The sequence below is a fragment of the Ochotona curzoniae genome, unplaced genomic scaffold, assembly GCF_017591425.1.
Source record: "Ochotona curzoniae isolate NIBS_2020 unplaced genomic scaffold, NIBS_Ocur_1.0 contig_883, whole genome shotgun sequence".
Classification (NCBI taxonomy): Eukaryota; Metazoa; Chordata; class Mammalia; order Lagomorpha; family Ochotonidae; genus Ochotona; species Ochotona curzoniae.
The window spans coordinates 68,990,806-69,017,508 of record NW_024466599.1 but is presented as its reverse complement, the minus strand read 5'-3'; the positions used below and the strand labels follow the sequence as shown (position 1 = coordinate 69,017,508).

Genomic DNA, 26,703 nt, shown 5'->3' with positions numbered 1-26,703 from the left:
TGTCTTGCCAGTGATCCCTCTCACATTCACCCCTGCCATGATGCCTCCTTCTAGATCACAACGCTGAAACAAATTGATGTTATTTTAATCCATCATGGATTAAAAATATAAGATGCATGCTGTGATACAGTCAGAGGGTCCCTTACCAGGGCCAGTGTCTTGCTGTTTGGACTTTCAGCTTCCCAAACTGTGAGCTAAAGAAACCTCTTTTTTCTGACAAAATATTTATTCTCAGGTATTTCATTAAAGCAGAGGAAAACTGTCTTTCATCAGATATGACTTCCTTGAGAACAAAACTATGCTTGTCTATTGGCATAAATACTCTCCCTGGTATATCTCTGAGGTATGATCAACATTTCCAAAGGCTGTTCTAGAACAACAGCTTCTTGAGGTACTGCAATTTTTAACATAATGAATCCCTAGAACCTAACACAGCCCTTGACTTTTATTAGTTTGCAAGATAGAGAAAGAAAGATATGGAGGGTAGAGGAGAGCCTGTCCATCTGCTAGTTCACTTCGCAAATGCCTACAATAGACAGGGTTGGACTGGGCTGAATCCACAAGCTGGGAATTGCATCTAGGTAACCCACGTGGGCAGCAGGGATGAAATTACTTGAGCCATCACATACCATCTCCCAAGGTACACCTCAGCAGGATACACTGGACCTCATGCTCAGGCACTCTGATATGGAATATGGGCTTCCCAAACAGCATCTCAGTATCTATTCCAAATGTCTGCCTAACACTCAATTTTTTTAAAAAAAGATTTATTTTATTTTTATTGGAAAGTCAGATATATAGAGAAGAGGAGAGACAGAGAGGAAGACCTTCCATCCAATGATTCACTCCCCAAGTGGCTGCAAACAGCCAGAGCTGTACCGATCTGGAGCCATGATCCCTTGCAGGTCTCTCACGTGGGTACAGGGTCCCAAGGATTTGGGCCATCTTTGACTGCTTTCCTGAGCCACAAGCAGGGAGCTGGATGGGAAGTGGAGCAGCTAGGACACAAAACGGTGCCCACATGGGATCCTGAACCTTACAAGGTGAGGATTTAGCCATTTAAGCCACCATGCTGGGCCTCCAGCACACAACTTTTAAATGACAAACATTGAGTGGATTGCTCATCCTGAAATTGAGGCAAGTTTATTCAAATGAATCAGACATCAGACTCAATTATTTCAGCGTGAATCTAAGGAATTCAATTCACTGGCTGATCCAAGATGTTGGATTGAACCCACCACTGCCCAGGAAAGTGCCAAGAAAGGGCTACAGTGGGCAAGCTACACTGAAGCCAGGAGCAGGAAGGAAACAAGAGACCAAGGCCATAAACCCAAGACTGGGGAGAGAAAACTGGAATATAGAAGCTACCTGCCTTTTGAGGCTTAACTCTGCATTGAGAAACCAGTCCTGTACACACATCAAAGATGTGAAACAAAGGAAGAGAGCAAAGCAGTTCCTATGTTAACTGGGATCCTGGAATTATCACAGGAAGCAGCAACTTCTAGATCACAATGCTGAAACAAATTGATGTTATTTTAAAATTATTTATCTATTTGAAAGGAAAAGTGATGCAGAGAAAGCAAGAGACAAAAGTCTAGATCTTCCATCTAGTGGTTCACTCCCAGTTGGCCACAACAGCTGGGCAGGATGACGCAAGCAGCCAGGAACTCCATATAGATCTCCCATGAAGGGTGGCAGTTACCCAAGGACACAAACCATCATCCTGCTTTCCTAGGCACATTAGTAGGAAACTGGATCAGAAACAGGAGCAGTGAGTGCCATGCTCCAGCATATCATCCCATTGTACCACAATACCTACCCTGCAAAATTGATATTGTGAGAACCTGGGGTTCCCTGACTTGGAAACTTGTCTTTCATTCCTCACTTTTAGGGAGATTCTGAAGAACCTAGAAGGTGTTAATAAAATGCTTCTTGATTAGTCAGAGGACTGTCCCAGTAGCAACGAGATGTTCATGGCATCTCAACGCTAGGAGCAACACTTCGGTGGTAAAGTCACTCAGCCTAGTAAACTATAGCATACCAATAATTTGGAGAGTGTAGCTGCTCTAGCTCAATCCATTGAACTAAACTGAATTCTACAGAGCTGGAAGAAGCCTTCTGAGAGAGCCTCCTGCTGTCAGTACACAAGCTATAAACAGGCACCAGCCCATGCTTCTAAATTAAACCAAAAAGAAACAAGGCAGCGATGCCAAGCCTGGCTCACGGGCCAGTAAACTCTAAATATGTGAGATCACAAGTGTCTGCCAAGAACAGGGCTTGGGTTTTTTTCCCCCCCTTTAAGTATAGCAACCTGACATATCCTCAAGTGAGCACAGTTTTGTTTCATCATATTTAGCTCTTCATACAATTTTCTCCACCAACACAAAAGAGTATGGTTTGTTTCCAAAGGTAGAAACAGCGAAATTGTTATGATCACAACACTTTTTGGACTTAAAAATAATACTGAGGAGCAGAGCCCATTCTCTAATGCCATTTTGACAGCAGTACTGCACACAAACAAAAACAGACTCATAAAAACAATGCCTTTTGCTATTGCCTAATACTTGTTCCTTGTAGTTTATTTATTACAAAGTCTTCCTCCATTGCATAACAAAATAACAGTGTTGAGCACAGTGAATGTTATCTGTTCTGATCAAAATGAGCTGGGCTGGCCAGAGTGCTGTGCTTTGAGGGTCAGAGGCCAAAAATGGGCTTCATGGGAAGAGTGATGGTGGAGTGACTAGTGATGGCAGCCCTGGGAGGCAATGGGTCTAGAAGTGAAAGGTGTGTTGCGTCGTTCAACTGAGTCCATTGAGAGAGGATTCTGAGATGTTGCTACTTCAGTTATCACATGTGAAGCCATGTTAAATTAAAATTATGCCCCGATGATTGGCAGTTTCCCTCCACCACAGGTAAGCATGATGTTCTGGTTTGATGTGGGACCCCAAAGCTCTAATTGTGATTTTTCCCCTAGGTACTCATTCTATTACTTAGCTCCTTGCATTTCCAAGGCCAAAAGGCCTGAAACCATCACAGGGAGTCCACTGTCAGCTTCACTGGTTAGTCCAGACCCTGAGTTAGCTAACTGTATTTCAAGGGCTACCTTTAGGGGCTCCTCACACACTCCACAGTACCTAAGGTGTTTACTTCTCTTTAGCCTGATGCCAGAACTTCAGTTTAAAAAAAAAATGTTCACTATAATCTTACCCAATCCATATTTACTTAAAATTTTCAGGGATAAACCATGAGTGAATCAAAAGATGAAATCTTCCTCAAACCCGTAAGATCAGGAGTCTTTATTTTTCCTTGCTGAAGACTTCCTGAAACCACGACAGACAGAAACAGAATCCATCCTCTAGCACACAACTTTCATAACCTAAGGAGCAGCTGTCCAGAGATTACCAAAGTATCCTTTGGAGATTACAGTTCCTGGGGACTGCCAATAATTAAAGTTTCTTACAAAACAGCATTAGGCCCAGCATGCATTCAGAATAACCTATCCCTGCATGTAAGCTGCTGAGAATGAAAATTACCACGTCCAATTTACAAATTTCTCACAACATTCAGCCTCTCTGCAGGCTCAATGTAATAATAATAATAATAATAAAAAGGACAAAAGTCATGCCTAGAAAAGATTGCAGAATAACTCTCCTTACCACTAAGCAGGATCCCACTTCTGGCTGAAGAAAGACGGGTGCTCTTACTGTTCTTTATGTAAGCCCCAGCGGCCCACTGCTTTCCAGGAAGAAAGAGGTCAACATTATAATGTTGACTTCTTTGTTCCAAATTTCAATTCTCATTCATAATTATGCATAAAAAAGTGGGTTTTTTAATGACTAATCTAAAAAGTGTCCTTTAGTGAGTCTACCATACCCTATGAGATTATTTTATTTTACAGAACCAACATCTACAATAAAACCCACAAGAGAAATTAATCATAGAAAGAGCTATGGCAATTTTGAGTAAAATATTTCAATTTATGTCATTTAATTCTCCCAAAGAATCATATGAGGTAAATGTTACTAATTCCCATTTTTATAAAGGAGAAAATATAACTCACAAAGGTCAGGTAAATTGCCTAAGGTCATTCAAGTAGTTACTGGCAACACCAGAATTTGAAATCTGGTTTAAAAATTGATCTACTTTCTAGCAAATACTGTCACTGAAGAAAAAAAAAAGAGGGAGACTCACATAAGAAAATATTATTTTAGCATGCATTACTGCTCATCAAATTTTCACTTGTCCCTCCCCGATCTCAGTGGACCAACCCCACCACTAGACTAGATCATGAAATTGCTTTAGCCAGTAAAATGATGGTGAATGTGGAGTGAGCCTTAAATGTTGGTTTTTAATGCCAGGCTATTTATCACAATAAGAGTACACCCCAGACAGCACAAGTTAAAGAAGGAAAGATCCACCCCAATTGACCAAATAGCAGTTGGCAAGTAGAATTGTGATTTAAAAAAATAATATTGGCTGAGGCATAGGCTTTTTGTTTGGCAGTTAAGATTCCACTTGGGATACATACGCCCCATACTGGAATTCCTGAGTTTGACTCCCAGCTCTGCCCTTGATTCCAGTTTCTTGCTAATGCACTCTCTGGAGGTAGCATTGATGGTTCAAGCGGTTGGATTCCTGCTACTCCCATGGGAGACCTGAATTGTGTTCCTGGCTCCTGCCTCCTGGCTTTTGTTTGGCTTAACTCCAACCATGGAAGGCATTAGGGGAGTGAACGCCATCTGTCTCTTTGTCTTTCTACCTTTCAAACAAGAGAGAACAGTATTTTAAAATAAACAAATTTCTTAAGAAAAAAAAATGGCTAATGAAAACTAAAAACCAGCAAGTCCAAGTAGCTCAACACATCTCAAGTACAAGACATGTGTCTTTAGGAGTAGAGGACTTAGTGATGTTTCTTGCTTTTAAAAATGGTGGAGGGTTTCAGAGGATAAAGACAAAAATAGAAGAGAAGAGTCAGGGAGGATGCCTGTCTTTTCTTCAGCCTCTAGAGAGTCAGCGGCAGTGATTAAAATCACACTAACAAAGTGTGAGAAGACAGCAGAGGGAGAATTCACAGAAACCCAGGAAAATGGGTCTTTGGACTGCACAGAACCAGGGTTTGAGGCAAGTTCTCTTGATCTCTAAGGAGGCAGGCCCTACTATCACATGTGTCACGTCTGTCTCTGCTCAGAGAGAAGCTGCACTCAGGAATACCATGAACCTTTGTCCTCTCTTCCTGCCCTTGGTCTTCATACAATGGATAGCCAAAGAAGACTGACCATGAACTTTTAATGAGAGAATGTGCTAAAAAACTTAAAACGTAGCACCTAGAGCAGCACATACGGTTTATGTCTAATACCATAAACATTTCTCATCATCTGAAAAGCAAAGTCCTACATAGACAACAGGAAAAATAGGAATGAACATACCTATAAGAACCCAAAACAAGTACAGCATGAAGAGATGATTTTACATTACATATCTATTTTTGCCTTTACAATAAAGCAAGAAACAAAACAAAATTGTTCCCAACCTAAAAATATTTCTTTTTTTTCTCAAGGAAAGAGGCTGGCATAAAGGAATCCAGAGCCCCCAACATTGGTAATAATCACTCACAATTAATTTATTTGAATATGTTACTACAATTTAACCATCAAACAAATTGTAAGAAATGCATATTCTTACAAATATACACTTATGGACAAATACTAAGCACCAAATTTGAATGAAAATAAGATTTTTTTTTACAAAGCATCTAATTTAACTAGGTTCTACTAATTTAGACTACAGTTGTTCTTTTCCAGCAACTGAGAATAATATAGTTTTTTAAATATCCATTGACAGGATATATAAACACACTACCATTGCTTCAAATTTTTTTAGATTTATTTTTTTATTATTTTTTCATTGGAAAGGCGGATGTACAGAGAGGAGAGACAGAGAGGAAGATCTTCCGTCCGATGATTCACTCCCCAAGTGAGCGCAACGGGCCGATACTATGCCGATCCGAAGCCAGGAGCCTCTTCCGGGTCTCCCACGCGGGTGCAGGTTCCCAAAGCCTTGGGCTGTCCTCGACTGCTCTCCCGGGCCACAAGCAGGGAGCTGGAAGGGAAGCGGGGCTGCCGGGATTAGAACCGGCGCCCATATGGGATCCCGGGCGTGCAAGGCGAGGACCTTTAACCACTTGCGCCACCGCGCCGGGCCCCATTGCTTCAAATTTTAAAAGCTTCAATACACCCATAGGCCTGAGCCCTAATAAGAAAACTGCTGATACAGCTCAAAACTGTTTTCCTGTCAAATGGCAACACTGAAGATATCCAAATCCATATTAACATACTGAGGAAAGGAAAGAAAAATGATACAGAGAAAAAGAATGGGCAGAAGGAAGGAAAATGTATCGGAAGCAAAGTCCACGGAAACTTAGAACACCCATCAATACTATAAAAAAAAAAAAAAGAGTGTGCATCGACTAAAACAGCAGAAAACCCAAGTGGCTCTGTTTTCTTGCCTTGGAAGACTCAGTCCAGCAAGGCACGAATTGTAAGTTTATTCAGATTATATCAAACCAATTTTTCACAACTACAGTACAGATTTGGTCATTTGGGAAAATAAAAATGTCAAAAAGTCAAGATCAACTTCATACTGGAAAGGGAATGTGTCATGTAGCTAGCATAGATGGTCCAGAAACAAGCCCATCATATAGAATAATTACAAAAGATATCACAAGTCAGTAGTGTAAGACATGTTAGAATGATGTGAAGACAGCACACACAAACACCGACTTGATAATAGATGATCTAAATGTCCAAATGATGTTTTGTTAACTTCATGTAATTGCCATGGGTGGCAAAACAGCATGACACACAAACATATGATTAAGGAGTCAGTGTAATGCTAATCTTTTCTGCTAATCCTTCACCTTGCATATGCCAGGATCCCATATGAGTGCTGATTCATATCCCCACTGTTCCACTTCCCATCCAGCCCCCTGCTTATTGTCTGGGAAAGCAGCAGAGAATGACCCAAGTCCTTGGGATCCTACACCCATGTGGGAGCCCCAGAAGAGGCTCCTGGCTTCAGATCAGCTCAGCTCTGGCCATTTAGCCATTTGGCAAGTGAACCACTGGATGGAAGACTTTCTCTGTCAACCTCTCAGGGCTATTGAAACCACTCAAGTAACATCATCAGAACATTCTTCCCCACATGAAGATCTCTAAGGCTTCATCAAATGACTGTCTCCTATCCCCAGGTGCTCCAGGGTTGAGAAAGTCTTTCCAAGGTCTATTGGTTGATCAAATGCAACTCATTGCACCCACAGACGCAGGAATATGCTGCAAAGCTTGGCGAGGAGAATTGTCCAATCTCTTCTGTTTTCCATCCTCTGATGGGGCAATTGATATCTCCTACTACCAGCTTTTTAAAAAAAAATTATTTCCCTTTGAAAGGAGAAAGATATCTCTAAGTTTATCACGTAGGAGATGCTAAGATTGGCTCACTGCTTCTCTATAGTTAGAGGGACTGAGTGTTTCCTACATATACTTTGCTTTGGTGGGAAGTGTGAGACCTTCTGAAGCCCCAACTCTTTCAACCTCCTTTACCAGACAAGCAGACTTGGCACTGACCTTCCATTCTTCCATACTGCCAACAAGACTCCCTCCATTCCTTACACCTGCCATAGCCTTGACCACTCCAGGTGCACGTGGTCTGTGCTTTTCTCCTACACAGCTGCTCCTGACAGCCCTTATCTGGATACTATTTCTGGCTCCCAATTTAGCAGAAAAGGGTATTTGCATTTTTTTTCTCATTCCCCCTTTTCCTCCAATTATTCTTGAAGAACAAGAAAAGATGCTGACTTATACAGCTGTGGGCATCCTTACAGCTGTGTCATCCTGGAAGGGAAGGCTAAGTCTTCTATATTCAGAATCTGTGAGTTTCAGCATCTGTGTGGAGTCAGATGTCTTCATCTGCTCCACAGGATGAATGGTACCTAAAACCTGTTGCTTTGGTTTTAGTCATATATTTATTGTTGTTGTTTTAAAGATTTATTTATTGGCCCCAGAGTGATGGCCTAGTGGCTAAATGCCCACCTTGCAAGTGCTGGGATTCCATATGGGTACTGGTTTGGGTCCTGGTTACTCCACTTCCCATTCCTGAAGCAAAGCATCCCGGATACAAACCAGCATTGATACTGGACACAGGCTGCAGATGGAGGTTTATCCTACTGTGCCACAGTACTGACCCAAGTAAAACTTTCATAAGAGAATGGAGGTACCAAGCGTAGGAAATGCACATGCTTGTTAAACTTAAAAATATAGGGCCTGAGCAATGAATCAGTGGCTAAATCCTCACATTGCATGCACCAGGGTCCCATATGGGTGTTGGTTCATGACCGGGCTTCTCCACTTCCCATCCAACTCCTTGCTTGTGGCCTGGGAAAGCAATACAGGATGGCCCAAAGCTTCGGGACCCTGCATCCGCATGGAAGACCTGGGAAGAAGCTCCTGGCTTCAGATTGACTTAGCTCTGGCCATTGTGGCCAACTGGGGAGTTAACCAACAATGGAAGATCTTTCTCTGTATCTTCTTCTCCCTTTATATCTGCCTTTCCAATAAAAGTAAATCTTTAAAACAAAATAAATAAAATAGGACATATATTGAAGAACACAGTTCACGAAAACCTGCCTGTAATTCAAAATCCTAAATTCCACATAAGGAAAGGGCACAATTCAAACCATGGGAAATTACCATGGCAATCAACATTGAGACAAATCTACAACTTAATGGACATTAAAGACAAAAATGAGTTACTTGGGGGAGGAGTAAAACATCCATTTCATAAATATGAGAACAGAAGCTCAGATGAGTTAAATGCCTTCACGAAAATCATGTAAGCGACTAAAAGCTAAACTCAGGCTTGACTCTCTCCCTCTCATGTAACAGTCTTAATGGAATAGCAACAAACTGCTATTACCAACTCATACTAGGGCCCTATTGTGGGAAAATGCACATGATCTTTTAATTTCATTTTTCCATGAGTTTTCCTATGGAGTTTATCTGAGACACAGAAAGAGACAGACAGAGCTCCCAGCTGTTGGTTCATTCCCCAAATGTTTGCAACAGCTGGGTAAAAATCAGGAATCAGCAGCGGGGAACCCAATCCAGATCTGTCAGGTCATCAGCGGGAGTTCAACTGCCTGAGCATCTCTACTACCTCCCAGGTGGTGGAGTTAGGTCTGGAGTCAGGCACTGAACCAAGATACTCCAATTCGGGACACAGGAGTCCTAACTAACACCTTAACTGCCAGGTTAGACATCTTTCCTCCACTCCCCAACTCCAGGTCCCAATGAACTTTTAGTGTCATTGTCATAGATTATGAAAAGGAGATAGAAAGCTTAAATAATGTGCCCAAGGATACACAGCTATTTAAGTAATGGGTCCACTAAGTTAACCTCTATAGTAGTGTTTTCTAATTGACATTTGAAGCAAGCTGCATACATAATTTTAAATTTCCCAGTGACCACACTTCAGAAAGTCAAAGGACGCAGGTGAATTTTACTGATACACTTGCTATAACTCAGTACATGCACATTACCATTTCAACACACAGATTTTTTTTTCATACTAAATCTTTGAAATCCAGTGAATGTTTTACACTCACACACATCCCAATTTGAACTTGTTATCTGCCTGTGGCTTCTGAATTGCACTGCAGTGTGACATGGTTGGCCAACTTAGTAACATGTCAACTATTCATTTTCTGTTCTCCAGCATCTACTCCAGAAGTGTTCTATTAGGACAACAAGACACAAAGTGCACTATTTCAGTGATCCCAACCTCCACAGCAAAGCCATCTGTGTTAGGATTCAACATGATAACCCTGGCACTTAGAGAAGGTCATACAGATCCACCTGGTTTGAATACTGTCTGTAGCAAATATCTGTGATTTCCCTCCCTTCTCCCTTCTTCATCCCCTCCTCCACATTGGAGCAGGTATTCATCTTACAACAAATGTGCCCCAAAGGAGATAGACTGCGGCATAAAAAGCTGAGCAGGCAACAAACCTAAATTTCTAAATTTAAAACCTAAATTTCAGAGAGAAGTGTTAGGGTTTACAAGACAAGAGGGAGAGAAGTTTATCCCAGATTAAAAGGAGATTGCGCTTGATTTGGAGAACATGAAAGAGGTCCTTAAAGAAGACAGGAGCTGGCTCCAGGTCTCTGCAGCTTCTGGAGTGGGGATGGCTGCACAGGAATCTGGGGATACGGGGCAAAGTCTGCACAAGGTTCTCACACCAAACACCCAAAAGTGGGAGCAGAGGCAGCTATGTGACCTGAAGTGTCCCTAAAATGGAGACAATGGTATTTACAGGGTGATCACTGCAATGGATATTGATTCACTGAAGTTCCTAGAGTCACCTTGTTGCTGTGTAAGCATTGCCTGGGATCTCCAGATATTAGTTAATGCCTAGGAGGAAGACCCTGACAATCACTGAAGTAAATTTCCCACCATCCAGTTGGACAGAAGAGGACTAGTATCAAAAATCAAACCAAATCCTAGAAATCAAAGAAATGACAACCCTTGCCATGGTGATGCGTTATTTCTATCTGTCACTTGTGGGGCAAGAGAGGGGAGGAGTAGCAGCATCTCACTTGAGTCCACTGGAACCTTGCCATCCCCTATGAAACATACTGAAGTGGTACAGCAGTAACCACAGGGACCAGGTGGGCAGAAAGAGCTGGGATCTCTAGGAAGTTACTGCTGTCCTGTGGTAGGGGAAAGACTGAATTTCAGAGAATAGCACATGTACTTTTGAGTCTCAGGTCAGATACAAAATGAGTAGTAGGAAGGCTACATGCTGTTTGCTTAAAGATGAGTTTCCCTAACTTCCATGAATGCCCAAGATGGAAGGACGGAAGCAATTTTTCAGGCTTCTCCTTCAGATTCTGAGGGATAAAGTCTCTCAGCAGCACCAGCTGAGGCCCTGCGAGCCAAGGCGGATGAAAGCTGCCACTGTGGCTGAAGTAGGACTTCCATATTTCCAAGGTTTAAGAAGCCAAACAGGAGAACTGGCCAGAGTCCCAAAGAGTCAGGTGCCAAAGCTGGCACTGATGGCTGCATCTCTATACATCTACACCTGCCATCCATGGGGGGTCCCAGGACCCAAGTGATACCCAGGGCAAGAGTGGGGAAAGTGTTGTTCCACCTTGGAGATGAATCTTTTCCAGGAACATTTCCTGAAGCTCAAAAAAGCTTGGGATACTTTACTTTGCTTTTGGCTAAAATGAATAGTCCCTGGTGGTTCAGCTATAAAGGGTAGCCAAGTGAAGGATGGCTCACTCTGTTCCCTACAGATGTAGGTGCTGCTGGTGGCCCTCCAGCAGACAGCTAAGCCTATAGAAAGATGCAAAAACACATACATGGGAATGGAGAGTGTTAGCTACCCAACACCGCAGTCCCTGCCCTGCTCTCTGCTCCAGAAAGGAGCAGGGACTCAGCCAACTCAATCAGAAGTCAAAGGTAAGGATGGCTGTGAGGAGGAAAAACACAGAGCTGTAGCTTCAGGCCAGCAACATACACCATATTCATTCTCTCAATGACTGTTAAATCTAAGCTGAAGATCCAGTTCTCCCCATGAGGGGCACCCAGGTGAGCCTGTTGAATATTCCTGGAATGGGATGGACCTGTGCTGGGAGGAAGCAGAATGTTTAAAGTGGGAAGTTATTTTTGGAAGTGAAAGCTGAGAAGACCAGCCAGTGCCAGGCACCCTACTTGGGGTTGACAACCCACTTAGCCAGGTATGCCCAGAACAGGCCTGTGACTTAGTCCCACCTGCTCTGGCAAATGAAAAGTTACTTCTTTCAAGATATGGGGGTTTTCTTCAGGAGATTGGATGACTGAGATCATGTCATGAAATATGAGATATGCTCCCCCATAGCCCACTTCTTCTTTGTCTTATTCAGTGCTGCCTGCTAAATCTTCTGATGCTCACCCTCATCACTACCCCAGTGCAAAGCCAAGAAAAACAATAAAATATAGTTATGAAATAGTTCATGGATCTGTCTAGCATATCAGAGTTTATGAACAGAAGATTTTTGGCCACTCTGGTCTCAGGACCCTTCCCAAACTATCATTAAAAAAGAGTATCTTGCCTGCATCCTCATCCACTACAGCAGATGCCTCACAAGCAGCCTAAAAGGCAGAAAGGAGAGGCAGGTCAGCGAAGGCTTTTAGAGAGGCAAGGTTTATAAAGAAGAGGAGAAGAGGCATCTAAAGACAGCCCAAATGAGATAAAATGTCCTAAGGAGACAGCGGGCATTTAGACAGGTCTAGAGTACACTGCATGTGGAAAAGTGAAGAAGCGGAAAGGCTGGGAAGGACCAGATGAGCAGAGCCATACAGAGACACACTGGAGATGGAAGCACATGAGAAAAACACACAATCCCATATAGATGATCCAGTGTATTTTTTTTTTTATTGTTGCTTGCATTGTATTATGTAGTACAGTTTTATAGGCGCTGGGGATTCCCCCCACCCCTCCCATACCCCTCCCCCCATGGTGGATTCCTCCACCTTGTTGCATAACCATAGTTCAAGTTCAGTTGAGATTCATTGCTTGCAAACACATGCCTAGCATAAAGTTCAGCGTCTTATTGTCCAGATAAGTTCAGTGGCCTCTTGGGGAGACCTTCTATGGTCTGAAGATAGGTCTAACAGAGTAAAGATCCGGTCAGTTAAAAGCCCCAACAAGGCCTCAGTATCAATATACAACATTATGGAATTAATTGACATAGTAATGGGTAAACAATATGTTAAAAATAATGCAAGTTCCATTCTTCGAAACATCTGGGTTGAGACAGTATCAATGACAGGTTCAAAAAATAACAAACAACCAAACAAAAAATTACAGGTTAAATCAAGGCAAACATGTGGTATCTAATCTTTTGGGATTCACTCATTTCCCTTAGCATTATAGTTTCCAGTTGTGCCCATTTAGCCACAAAGAACTGCATTTTGTTTTTTTTAATAGCTGAGTAGTATTCCATGGAGTAGATGAACCAAAGCTTTCTTATCCAATCTTCTGCTGATGGGCATTTCGGTTGCTTCCATGTTTATGCAATTACTGATTGTGCTGCAATGAACATAGGGATGCATGTTGGTTTGTCGTAAAACAGGTGTTTTGGATATATTCCTAGGAGTGCTATTGCTGGGTCATATGGTATGCAGATTTTGAGTTGTTTGAGTGTTCTCCAGACTGATTTCCATAAAGGCTGTACCAATTTGCAGCTCCACCAGCAGTGGAGTAGGGTTCCCTTTTCCCCACATCCTCGCCAGCAAGCGTCGTTGGTGTTCTTGTTTATGTGGGCCAATCTTACTGGTGTTAGGTGGTACCTCATCGATGTTTTAATTTGGATTTCCCTTATTGCTAGGGAGCTGGAACATTTTTTCATATGTTTGTTTGCCATTTGGACTTGTTCCTTTGTGAAATGTTTGCCCATTTCCCGTGCCCATTTCTTGAGTGGCTTGTTTGTTTTGGTTTTTTGGTTGTTTTGAAGTTCTTTGTATATCCTGGAAATTAGCCCCCTATCGCCTATATCGTGTGCAAAGATCTTCTCCCACTCTGTGGGTTGCTTTTTTACTTTGTTGATTGTTTCCCTTGCTGTACAGAAGCTTCTTAGTTTGATGAGGTCCCATTTGTTTATTCTGTTCTCAACTGCTATTGCTTTTGGTGTCCTTCTTAGAAAGTCGGAACCTACTCCTAGGTCTTGCAGGGTATTTCCTACATTTTCCTGCAAGAGTTTGAAGGTTTCTGGATGTAGGTTTAGGTCTTTTATCCATGTAGATTGGATCTTGGTGTATGGTGATAGATGTGGGTCTATCTTTTTGTTTCTACAGGCTATCAGCCAGTTGTCCCAACAACATTTATTAAAGAGGCCTTCCCACTTGCTTGAGTTGTCATTGGTCTTTTTGTCAAAGATTAATTGGCTGTATTTGTGTGGGTTCCCTTTTGGTGCTTCTATTCTATTCCATTGATCTTCCTTTCTGTCTTTGTGCCAGTACCAGGCTGTTTTGATAACCACTGCTCTATAGTATGTCCAGAGGTCCGGGATTGTGATTCCCCCTGCTAACTTCTTATTTTTCAGGATGGTTCTAGCTATTCGTGGTTTTTTGTGTTTCCAGATGAACTCTTGAATCATTGTATCCAGTTCCGTGAAGAATGTTTTGGGCAATTTGATTGGAATTGCATTGAAAATGTATATTGCTTGTGGTAGTATAGACATTTTAATGATATTGATTTTGCCTATCCAGGAGCACGGGATGTTATTCCATCTTTTGAGGTTTTGTTCAATTTCCTTTTTAAATAGTTTGTAGTTTTCTTCGAATAGGTCGCCTACGCTTTTGGTTAAATTTATTCCCAAATACTTCATACTTCTCTCTGCTATTTTGAATGGTATCCTGTTGGTTAGATCTTCTTCCATCTTGGTGTTATTTGCGTACACTATGGCTGTTGATTTTTGTTCGTTAATTTTGTACCCCGCCACTCTGCCAAACTCTCGTATAAGTTCTAGCAGTTTCTGTATTGAGTCTCCTGGTTTTTCTATGTATAGGATTATGTCATCTGCATATAGTGAAAGCTTGACTTCTTCGTTTCCTATACGTATGCCTTTGATTTCTTTTTCTTGTCTTATGGCCTCTGCAAGTACCTCTAGGACTATGTTGAATAGCAGTGGTGATAGCGGGCACCCTTGTCTTGTTCCAGATCGCAGTGGGAAGGGTTCTAGCTTTTCTCCATTCAGTATGATACTGGCATTGGGTTTTTCATAAATTGCTTTGATTATGTTGTGGATTTTCCCATCTATGCCTACTTTGGCTAGAGTTTTTAGCATGAAGAGGTGTTGGATTTTGTCGAAAGCTTTTTCTGCATCTATTGAAACTATCATGTGGTTCTTGTTTTGCAGTTTTTGGATGTGGTTTATAACATTTATGGATTTCCGAATGTTGAACCATCCCTGCATTCCAGGGATGAATCCTACTTGATCCGGATGAATGATCTGTCTGATGATTTTTTGAATTCTATTGGCTAGGATTTTGTTGAGAATTTTAGCATCAATGTTCATCAGAGAAATAGGTCTGTAGTTTTCCTTCTCTGATGGTTCTCTGTCCGGTTTTGGGATTAAGGTGATGTTAGCTTCATAGAATGAGTTTGGGAGGGTTGCTTCCTCCTCTATTGTTTTGAAGAGCTTGTAGAGGATTGGGGTTAGTTCTGTTCGGAATGTTTTGTAGAATTCTGTAGTGAAGCCGTCTGGGCCTGGGCTTTTTTTCGTTGGGAGATCTTTGATGACTGTTTCTATCTCTACCTCGGTTATGGGTTTATTTAATTCTGCAGTTGCCTCCGGACTGAGTTTTGGTAAGTGGTGGGAGTCCAAGAACTTTTCTATTTCTTGGTGGTCCTCAAATTTGTGGGAGTACAGTTCTTTGTAGTAATTTCTAATTATTTTCTTAATGATTGCAGTGTCTGTTGTTATGTTGCCTTTTTCATCTTTAATGCTATTGATTCTCACTTTCTCTTGTTTTTTTTTGGTCAATCGGGCCAGTGGAGTGTCTATTTTGTTTATTTTCTCAAAAAACCAACTTTTTGATTTGTTGATTTTATGTATAGTTTTTTTGATTTCTATTTGGTTTATCTCCTCCCTTGTTTTGATGATTTCTTGTTTCCTATTGTGCGTGGGACTCTTCTGCTGCTGTTTTTCCAGATCCTGGAGGTGTGAGGTTAGTTCCTGTATTTGGCGTCTTTCTTGGGCCTTGACATGGGCTCCGATTGCGATGAATCTACCTCGTAGCACTGCTTTGGCGGTGTCCCACAAGTTTTGGAATGTTGTATCAGAGTTTTCATTGGTTTCCATAAATTTTTTTATCTCATCTTTAATTTCTTCTCTGACCCATTGTTCGTTTAATAGCATATTGTTCAATTTCCAAGAGTGCCTATACTTCCTGGGGAGTTTTGAGTTGTTGATTTCCAGTTTCATCCCATGGTGGTCTGAGAGGGTACATGGTATGATACTAATGTTTTGGAAGTTGTTTAGATTCGCTTTATGTCCTATCATGTGGTCGATTCTGGAGAAGGTGCCATGCACCGCTGAGAAGAATGTATAGTCTGTGGCCTTAGGATAAAAAGTTCTATATATGTCTACTAAGTCCAGTTGTTCTATTGTTTGTGTGAGCTCTGTTGTTTCTTTGTTGAGTTTTTGTTTCGTAGACCAGTCCATTGTTGTTAGAGGTGTGTTGAGATCGCCTACAAGAATTGTGCGGGTGTCTATGTCTTCCCTTAAGTCTGTAAGTAATTGCTTTACGTAAGTAGGTGCATTAAGATTCGGTGCATAAACATTAATGATGGTGATTGCTTCTTGATGGATCATTCCTTTCACCAGTATAAAATGGCCTTCCCTGTCTCTTTTGATGTTAGTTAGAATGAAATCTATCTCGTCTGAAATTAGGATAGCTACCCCAGCTTTTTTTTCTCGTCTATTGGCGTGAAATATCTTTTTCCATCCCTTCACTTTCAGTTTCTTTGCATCCTTTCTGGTTAGATGCGTTTCTTGTAGGCAACAGATGGTTGGGTCTTGTTTGATGATCCATTCTATTAATCTCTGTCGTTTGATTGGTGAATTTAGACCATTTGTGTTGAGAGTTAAAATTGAGAGGTTCCAATTTTGCCCTGCCATGTGATTGTGTTGTGTGTGTGTTGTTGCCTATGTAATTGTCTTGTTTGTGCGGCCTTTAGTTTGGAGACCTTCTTATTTGCCAACTTTGTTTGTGATTTGCCTCCTTTTTGTCCGGGACTAGCGCATTTCTAAGGAGACTTTGCAGAGCTGGTTTTGTGTAGACATATTCTTCTAGTTTTTCTTTGCTATTGAAGTATCTGATTTCGTTCTCATATACAAATGAGATCTTTGCTGGGTAGATTATTTTTGGTTGACAGTTGTTTTGTTTCAGGACTTGGAAGATCTTTGTCCATTCTCTCCTTGCTTGTAGGGTCTCTTCGGAGAAGTCAGCAGTGATTCTGATGGGTTTTCCCCTGTATGTGATCTTTTCTCTACTTCGTACTTGTCTCAGGATTCCTTCTTTGTCTTCATTGGAGTAGAACTTGAGCACCGTGTGTCTGGGTGAAGATCTCTTTGGATCATGTCTGTTGGGAGTTCTCTGTCCATCCTGTATGCAGGGTGGATTCGTGTTCCAAGTGTTTTGGAAGTTTTCCTGTATAATTTCATCGAGCACTGCTTGCATCCCAGATTCTCTTTCTACTCCCTCAGGGAGGCCGATGATCCGAATATTCAATTTTCTAAGGTAATCCTTCATCTCTTGCATCATTTTATTAGTTTTGCTGAGGTTTGTCTCCAGCTGTTTGATTCGCTGGGCACTTTCATTTTGTGTGTCTTCTGTTTCAGAGATCCTTTCCTCTGCCGCATTTATTCTGTTGATGAGGCTTTCAATCTTATTATCTTGGGCGTCCAGTTTGGTTTTGATTTGTTGTATTTCGGTGATTATGCGGTTCTGGAGGTCTTCCAGCTTTGTGTCCACGTCTCTGAGAAATTTTAGCATTATTTTCATCAATTCCTTTGCTGGTAACACTTCCATGTCTTCATCTCGTATCGTCGATATTGATAATGGCTTTTGGCCCTTGTTTGGTGGGGTGCTGGCTCTTTCATCTGGAGCACAACTCTTTCTGGTGGTTTTTCCCATTGCGTTGGTGTATTCTGGTGAGGCAAATGGACCCGTGTGTTGAGGGGCTGTCAGGTGCTTTCCTGTAGAGATTGGAGCCTGCAGGCGTGGTGTTGCCGGGCGTGGTAATTTTCAAGGCACCGTTGGTGCGTTCTCAGGGCCCGGGGCTGTAGAGCACCACCTTGGGGGCCCAGTGGATTCCAGGCACACTCTGGGCACCTCTTCTACAGGTGTGACACCCCAGGGCGTGGAGGGATGGAGGCGCTCTCTGGGTGTGCCCCCTTCACGGGAATCCGCAGGGCGTAGAAGGTTTTATGTGCTTTCTCCCTGCGTTCTCCGTGTCAGGGACTGCAGGGTTTTTCAGAGCCCACCTGGTGCGTCTCCCACACACGGGACTGTGGGTGAGGCACTTTCTGGGCGTGGCTCTTGTGCAGTGAATCCACCACTCGTGGTGTGTGGGTGTTCAGAGCCCCTGCTCCCGTGTGGCTCCCCCACACAGGCCCTTAGCAGAGGAGTGGCCCAGGCGCCCTGTTATAATGACTTCACGGCAGGTTCGCACCGTGTCAGTTTGGTGCAGGAGTTTTCAGGGCTCTCCTGGTGGGTCGCCCACGCTCAGAACTGCAGGGTGGGAGGCGAGAAGTGAGCAGTTCCCTCTATGGGAGTGGTACCTGCGTGTCAGGGACACACAGCCCTACACTTCCCAAATCTCAGAGTTCTCCTGACACCTGACACCTGCGCTGCGGAGGTGCTGCTGCTGCAGGCGGGGCGCCCAGCCCGCTCGGTGCGGCGCACTCACCAGTGCGCTCGGTGGTTTCGTGCACTCACCAGGCAGGATGTGGGGGACTCCAGACCCTCGCCAGCTGCCTTTGCGCACCGAGTCGCACTGGTCCCCTCAGCGCAGGAACATCCGAGGCGCCTTCCCGCGGGCCCCCTCAGCCACCAACACAACACCACTGTGCGTAGTTCCACACAGACCCAACAGTTTCGGCCGCCTGCTCCGCGTTCTCAGAGGCTGAAACCTCAGCAGGGGGCGAGAAATGCGGAGGCTGCCACGTCAACCCCCAGCTCACCAAACGTCCGGCTGCTGCAGTCTGCCTCCACCGCTGCCAAAGGCCTCCCGCCGGCGATGATCCCCCTGATCTCCCCGCCTCCGAGCTGGCCGCGTCTCCCGTCAGGCCGTTTTCAAAAGTGACTCAGCAGGTCTGGAGTGGGATGTCGGTTTCTCTGACTTTGCCCTGCTCCGTTCTCGTTGTTCTTCCGAGTTGTGTGGATCTTTTTGGCTCCACACTGTCCCAGGGAGCTTCACGGACCTCTCCCTGCGGTTCCCTGCTGTTCCTCTTTGCTGCTTCTGTAGCGTTCTATCCCTCTCTCACTAGACGCTCCCTCACAGCCTTCCTCCTACGTCGGCCATCTTCCTTTACCGATCCAGTGTATTTTTAATGGATAATCATTTTCTAGAATATTAAGCTAATTAAAAAGCACACTAAAACACTTCAAGTAGAAATATTAAAATGTATAGTATTTTACATTTATTTTGTTCATACCAGTTGATGCTAATTTTATTTTTTCTAATTTTGATGAAAGCAGATTCATCAAGTTAAAAATATTCAAAAATCTACTAGTTTTTTGTCTCATTTCCAGTATAGAGCTGTCAGTTACAGCTTTGAATTACATTTGACAAATTAAAAAATACAGTGATAAGAATGTCCTCCACAGATAACTGTGGGTTATATATATGCCTGTTTCAACCTTCTAAAAATAGTTTCAACAACCTAGAAAAAATACTGCATTGTCTTTTGTATCATGCAGTTATAGGAAATTTTTGAAGGTCTTGCATGCACATGAACTTAAAAACTTTTTAGCACTAAGACATATTTTTTAATTCCATTTTCCATGAACTTTCTGAAGTCCCTTTGTATAGAGAGCTATAGATTTTTTTCTCCTTGGATCAGGTCTAATATGATCTCAAATAGCACTGATGGATCCTGCCTTCACTCAAAATTCCAATATTTTGTTCATTGTGAGTTTTTTGTATTAATCTCAATTTTTAAAAATAAAAATTTCAGAAATGTTTATCTCAAGCAACATATGAAATGATGCTCAACATCACTAATAACTGGAAAAGCTAAATCAAAACCATACCACCTTGTATGTACTGATGTGGTTATAACCCAAAATAAAGAAAATAACAGAAGTGGGTAAGGATGCGAGACAACTGCACACTGTTGGTAGGAGCGTAAAATGGTGCTGTTGCTATGGGACATCATATGGAGTTTCCTCTAAAAACCTAAAAATAGAATCACCAGACATGATTTAAAATTTCTACTTCTGAGTATATAACTCAAAAGAATGGAAATCAGGGTTTCAAAGAGCTGCCTGGCCACCCATGTTCACAGCAGTATTATTCTCAATCACAAAAATGGAGAAGCATCCAGGTGCCCAATGTTGAATGAGTTAATGGATACGAGATTTATAAAATGAGGTTTATACATACAAAGGGCTGTTCTTATTCAGTCGTAAACATGCTACACCATTGATAGGCATTATTCTAAGCAAAATAAGCCAGTTAGAGCTCATCAAATACTGGATGATTCCTCTTATTTGTGACATGCCTACAGTAGTCAGATTCCAAGACACAGAGAGCAGCATGAAGATTGTCAGGGTTCAGGGGAAGGAAAACAAGGTGCTATGATTTGAATGTATGTTGGAAAGTAATGTCCAAGGTGGGAATATTAACAGGTGAGGCCTGGGGCTGGTGCTGTGGCTGAACAAGCTAATCCTCTAACCTCAGGTGCCGGCATCCCAGATGGGTACCAATTCATGTCTCAGCTGTTCCACTTCTGATCCGGTTCCCTGCTTATGGCCTGGAAAGTGGCGAAATCCTTGGGACCCTGTACCCACATGGGGAACCCAGAAGAAGCTCCTGGCTTTGGATCAGTTCAGCTTTTTGGAGAGTGAACCAGCAGATGGAAGAGCTGTCATTCTTTCTCTCAAATAAAAATGAATAAAAATGAATACATCTTTTTAAAAAATTTAATAAAATAAAATAAATGAACCCTGCTAGCTGGGAGAAGGGTTAAATCATTCCTTTGGGAATGGAGTAGCATTCTTATAAAAGAGGTTGGAGGGAGCAACCAGTTTCACCTCTCCTTCTCCTGTCCACAAGAGGACACAAGCATCCATCCCCTCCAGTGACTGCAGCAAACCAGACCCCAACTTGGAAGCAGACAGTATGCACTCACCAGAATCTAGGACTTCCCTGCCTCCCACACTGTGAGAAACAAATTCCTATTCCTTACAAATCACCTGATCTCAGGAAAGTTATTGCCTAATCGGCATAGAATTTTAATTTGAGAAGATAAAAAGTTTTTTAGAGATGTGAGTGGTAATTGCACAACCAGATAGCAATACTGATATACACACTTAAAAGTGGTTTTAAGAAGGAGCAGGAAGTTCAGGTAGCATTAAGATGTCACATCCCATGTTGAAATGACGAATTTCAATTCCTGTTACGGGTCCCTGACTCCAGCTTCCCATCAACACAGACCCTGGGTACCAGGAAGGCAAAAGGGATGGCTCAAGTAAGTTGGTTCCCTAGCCCAGTCTTGACCATTGCAGGCTTTGGGGCAACAAGTCAGCAGATGCAAACTCCCTTTTGAATAATTTTTTAAGTGGGCTAGATGATACATATCATGTTATGTATATCTTGCTATAATTTTTATAAATATTCTTTATCATGATGACAGAGTAATTTTTGTACTGGTGCATAGCATGGGGTAATGGTAAGCTCGTCTTTTGAATCCAGAAAAGTCAATAACAACAGGAAATTCCTTTCAAATTTCCAGGTGAATCTTCTGAGAAATGCTTCTCCAGCCTCTCACATGATAGCTTTTATTTTATATACAATAGGAGGCAAAATTATCTCCTAAGGAGGAACCGAACCAGAGTGAAGCTTGAAACAGTTAATAAGATAATGGGGGGAGACGAATGGATCAGAAAAATGGAACAAAAAACTGAGGCCAGATGAGGTTGAAAACCACATACTTTCCAAACCACAAGAGTCTGCCCCAGAGACATCAGGACAGCTTTGCAGTGAGAGGGGTAGCCTTTATACGCTGGCATTTCTGGGACATTGTGATGGATGGAGGAGAGATGATTGCATCGTTAGCATTTGAGACTCTCCCCTCAAATTCAAATCATGTGATCATGTAATGGATTTAGAATGGCAAGTCCTGCTGAACACTTCAACTCTAAGAAAAATGCTTTTCTTTGTAATTTAATCTGTATGCTTCACGGGATGGAGAAGGTGATAGGTTGGAGGAAGTGTGACTTCTGCAGCCAGGTATGCTTTTCTTTATGAACTCAACTGCCAGATGCCCCCGAAGTTCATACAGTGGGAAGTTAGTCCCCAGTGCATCGATGCTGCCAAGTGAGGCCTGCAAGAAGTGATCTGATCACAAGGCCCCAATGTATTAATGCCAGCATCACAGGAGTGGCTTGCTTAGCACAGAAGGGTACTTGTTTAATTTGTTATCAAAGTGAGGTTGCTCCTTTCTTGCTCCCTCACTTCTACCCTCTCTTACCCTTCTATTCTCTGCCATGGCATGACATGGCATGAAGGTCCCCACCAGATGCCAGGGCCATGTTCTTGTACTTGCCAGCTTTTAGAGTTGTGAGCCAAATGAATCTATGTTCTATATGAATTACTCAGTCTCAGGTATTCCATGATAGGATCAGAAAGCAGACTAAGGTGCTACAGAATACACAGATCAAAATTAAACCTCATTTACAGTGACTGGCTCCCTGGGGCGGGGCGGGAGACGGGGGGACGTGGAGTGCTGCTGACACCTACCCTCTTTACCTTGATTAAATCATTGTCCACTAAATTTAATCTTACAAAATACTTTCAATAAGCATGGGTTATACCCTGCATTCTTCTTAGATTAACAGAAATCTTATCAATTGGCATTTTTTCCCCAATTGCATAAAGTTGTATCCTAGTCATGTACAGGAACCTCTCCCATGCTCTGCTTTGGGGCATCACTGACCTTACATCCACAAAGTGCACATCAGCAATGGACTTCATAACCTGAACCCTTGTCTTTCTCTTCAACTGACAACCTGGCCTGGTAATGCAACTGCCTCCTGCTTTCAGTTCCAGTGAGCTTCTCCAGGGAACCTCTGCAACTATACTGTGTTGGCAGAAGAATCTTTCAAGCATCCGTATGCTGCAGCTTCCCTACACTCCAAGACTAGTCCCTGCCTGACAGCGAAGCTAGAACTCTCACAACAAATGACCAGGTGGGTGGAGACAAGGTGGACTTTCTCAGGGTTCTTTCTGCCTGTCTACTGTGCCACATCATCAGACAGCAGCCACCTTCCTCCCTTCCTTTTTGTGGTAGTGTTGATTCAGGGTCTCTGGCACTTGGCAATTTTATCAGCTCCAAACAAACTTGCATCTCCAGGCTTTCTGAGTAAACTTTGGCCATTTTCCTGACTCAGCCTTATTTCTTGTTCACTTTGTGACCTCATTTTCTGTGCTCTATCAAGTGGTCTCTGACCATAGTCCCTGAATAAAAGGGAAAGTTGATTCAGCCAACACAAAGGTTGCTTTCTGGCCTTGGCCCTCACAAGGGGGAAGGTCAATCTACAAGTACTGCTTTCATCACAGGAAGCACAGCCGAGAACCCTCCCCACCCTATGTCCTAAGAATTACAGGCACCCTCACCGCAGCCACCCAGCTAACTCAGGCAGCAGAGCTGCTCTGCAATGCCAAGAACTCACTCAGATACTGCCACACTTGGGCCCATGTCTCCAGGAGAATTCCAACTTAATAAGCCACTTCCCTGAGCTTATGTCTGGTTGCTAAACTGACAAATTCACCATTAACATCCATCAACTCTGCCCTTGTACTACACTAATAACGAAGACCTGGGTAGTGCCTATTTAACCCTTTATTTCTTTAAAAACAATTTTAGAAAAAATTATTAGAGATGCATCAGAGCAGGGTAGGGGAGTGATCTGAGCAGGGGGAATTGCCAGTCAACCACCTACATTGACTGGGATTAGGTTGAGCTGAAGTTAGAATGAGCCAGACGCAATCCAGGTCTCACATGGAATACAGGGAATCCAAGTACTTGGGCTGTCACTGGTTACCTTCCAAGATACGTATGAGAAGGAAACTGGAATCAGGAGCGGCATCAGAACTTGGCCCAGGCAGTCAAATATGGGATATGGGTGCCCCAATGGTATCTTAACTGCCAAGCCAAATGCCCACCCCTAATACCTAGATCAACTCTAATTATATGATCATTTAAGTGATTATACGTAGGTATTATACATATATGCATATATATATCCTCTATATTATATGTATATATCTTCTATTATATTTTTTTATATATGATATATATATGGCTTATTTTGAATTCCAGGTACCTGGAGGGAGCTTTCCTTTTAGTTTCCTCGAATTGCAAGCGATCTCACTGTCACCATCCTGTGGGGGAAGCGTAGGGAAGTCTGTACACTCTGAACGCTCGGCGAATGCATGGAACCTAAAATGTGAAAGGGGTTTCAACATTAGGCTGGTGCAGAGGGATCTGCACATGTCTGTTAATTCTCCTAGGATGGAGAACTAGTTCTTCTGTGAGGCCAAGCACTCAAAAATGTAATCAATACAATTGTATTTATTTATGGGGTCCAGTGTGACCTTTAATAATACATGGATATGGTATATAATAACTAGATCAAAATTCCTGGCATATACACATCATCTTCAACATTTATCATTTCATTGTGTTGGAAACATTCAAAATCCTCTCCGCTATTTGAAATGTACAACTGACTGCTGTCATCCAGAGTTGTCCTACTATGCTACTGAACATTATTCCTCTAATCCATCGTCTTGCCCTACACCCAGGCGCTGCCCTACCCCTACATCCTAGGCACTGATGACTACTATTCCAATTCTGCTTCTGTGAGATCAACATTATATCATATTTGCCTTTCTGTGCTTAACTTATTTCACATAACACAAGGTCCTCCAGTTCCATTCAAGCTTCTGCAAAAATGACAGAAATGTTTCCCCATTTTAATGGCTGATAAATATTCCACTGTGCACATTTACCACATTCTATTTGTCCATTCATCCAGCGATGGGTTTCCTGGTTGGTTACCATCTTGACTGTTGTGAACATGCATTTTAACCTTAGTTGTGTTCACTCCTTTTCCCTCATAAATTGTGCCTCGTAAATTCCCATAAGCAAAAGAGAGGCAAAATAATACAAAGTGGTCTGGGATTTTAACTGATGATGTGTCTTTTCATTAGAGTGTAATTAACTCGACCAAACGGTAGTTCTTAATCCTGTGTTTCCATGCTTCTGTGATTTCTTTTGTTCCCAAAATACCATCATACCAACACAGTGTTGACAAGCCAGGAGTTATGATAAGAGTTCCCCCAAAGCACCCATCAGCTCTGTGGGCTCAGTGCTGACAGCTGGTGAGACCAGCAGCATCGGATAATTTGCCTCGTGCTGACCGGCTTCAGTCAACTTTAACTGAGCAAACAATATCCTGAGGATCCAAGCTTAAGCACTAATGAAAAGAACTCCTGTGTGGGCAAGTTTCAGGGGCCTGTCTCCTCCTACCGTGGTGTGGGAGCTGCTACAAATGCACATTTTGAAGCTCTCCACCTGAATCTGGAGAGTCAGGCTATGCATCTCAACAAGATGTGTCCAGTAAAGCCTGCTAAGTGCCAGCAGGATGCACGGACAGGGGCGGGGGAAGGGGGGGGAGCTGCACCCTTGAAGAATCCAGAAAGACAACAGTAGCATGGCACTTCTTTCAGATTCCCTTGAGAAAAACTGAGGAATTCCACCTATGCCTGTTGCCTCTTACTGACTAAGAGAATCCTGCAACCCAGCTTACGGTGAAGAGAAAAATGAACAAATGGCTTAGGGAACTCACTTGGGCCATAGGAAGCCTCAGCCCTACTTCTAAAGAATTTCAGGTGACAGTGGGAGAACTTGATGCCTATGAACAAGTCAGTTACAATGGCCCCACCTGAGGCCTACAGATTCTGTCAAACCATGCCTGCCTCTTGTAAGAGCCTCATCCAGGGCAAAAAGCAGTTATCTTCTTGCCATATAAGGAAGGCAGATGCATGAGATTTGTCTTGTCAGCCCTCACATCTTAGGTGCCAAGGTTTTTGGTGCTTTTCAGTATGTGACTTGTTTGCCAAATTAGAAAGGAGAACAGACTAGAAGTTTCCTCTGGTTAATATAGTTTTGCTGGATGCACAGCAAATGGCTATTGGGATTGGCTCTCTGGAGTCTGTGGAATGCAGCACTGTGCCTAGTTGGGTGGTTTCATCACATACAGCCTCATGCACAGAAGCAGCCAGAGTCCAGCTTGAAGGCCATTAGGCTGAGGCAGCCTCCCCCATGATGGAATTTCCTGGACCTGCCAGTAACTGCTCTCCAGTTAGAGCCCAAAGCCAGGAGATCAACCATAAGCCATGGGGCTTCTGGTCAGGGAGGAGAGCAGGTGGGACCACCTGTGGGTGTGGCCTGAGCTGGCTTGGAAGGGCTCACAGCATTCATAAGAGGAGCATGCCTGTGCCTCCTCCCTTTCTGCAAAACTCACCTCCAGGCAGTGAACAGCCTAACAGTCTGCAGCTTGGCTTGCAGCTCATTACTCTTCTAGTCAGAGCTGGGCAGAAAAAAAGCAAGAGAAGTGGTCCTTCCAGCTACCTTTTTCTCTCTGCACTAGCAAAGGTAGGACAGGGAGTCCCTTTGTGCCTTTTTTACAGGAGTAAGGAACCAAGAATTGAAACCAAGTACATGATAGGAAGAAAATCTCAAAGAGCTCTCAGAGTGGCCAGAGCAGTGGTCTTCAGAATTGCCAAAGGTTAGATGTGAAGATTCCTGGACCCCCTCACACTTTGACCATGGAATCTGCCTTTCAGCCAAGCTCCCTTGGCAGTTATGC

The 26,703-nt window shown here is 42.9% G+C and overlaps 1 protein-coding gene across 1 annotated transcript in view; it reads right to left on the bottom strand.

Annotated features, from left to right (window-relative positions):
* VWA3B (von Willebrand factor A domain containing 3B) overlaps positions 1-26,703 on the bottom strand; it is a 231,064-nt gene that overhangs the window by 170,131 nt on the left and 34,230 nt on the right. The window contains exon 7 of the mRNA XM_040994133.1: positions 24,154-24,269. Within this exon, the coding sequence (XP_040850067.1) occupies positions 24,154-24,269 (116 nt within the window). The remainder of the gene's footprint in view (positions 1-24,153; positions 24,270-26,703) is intronic.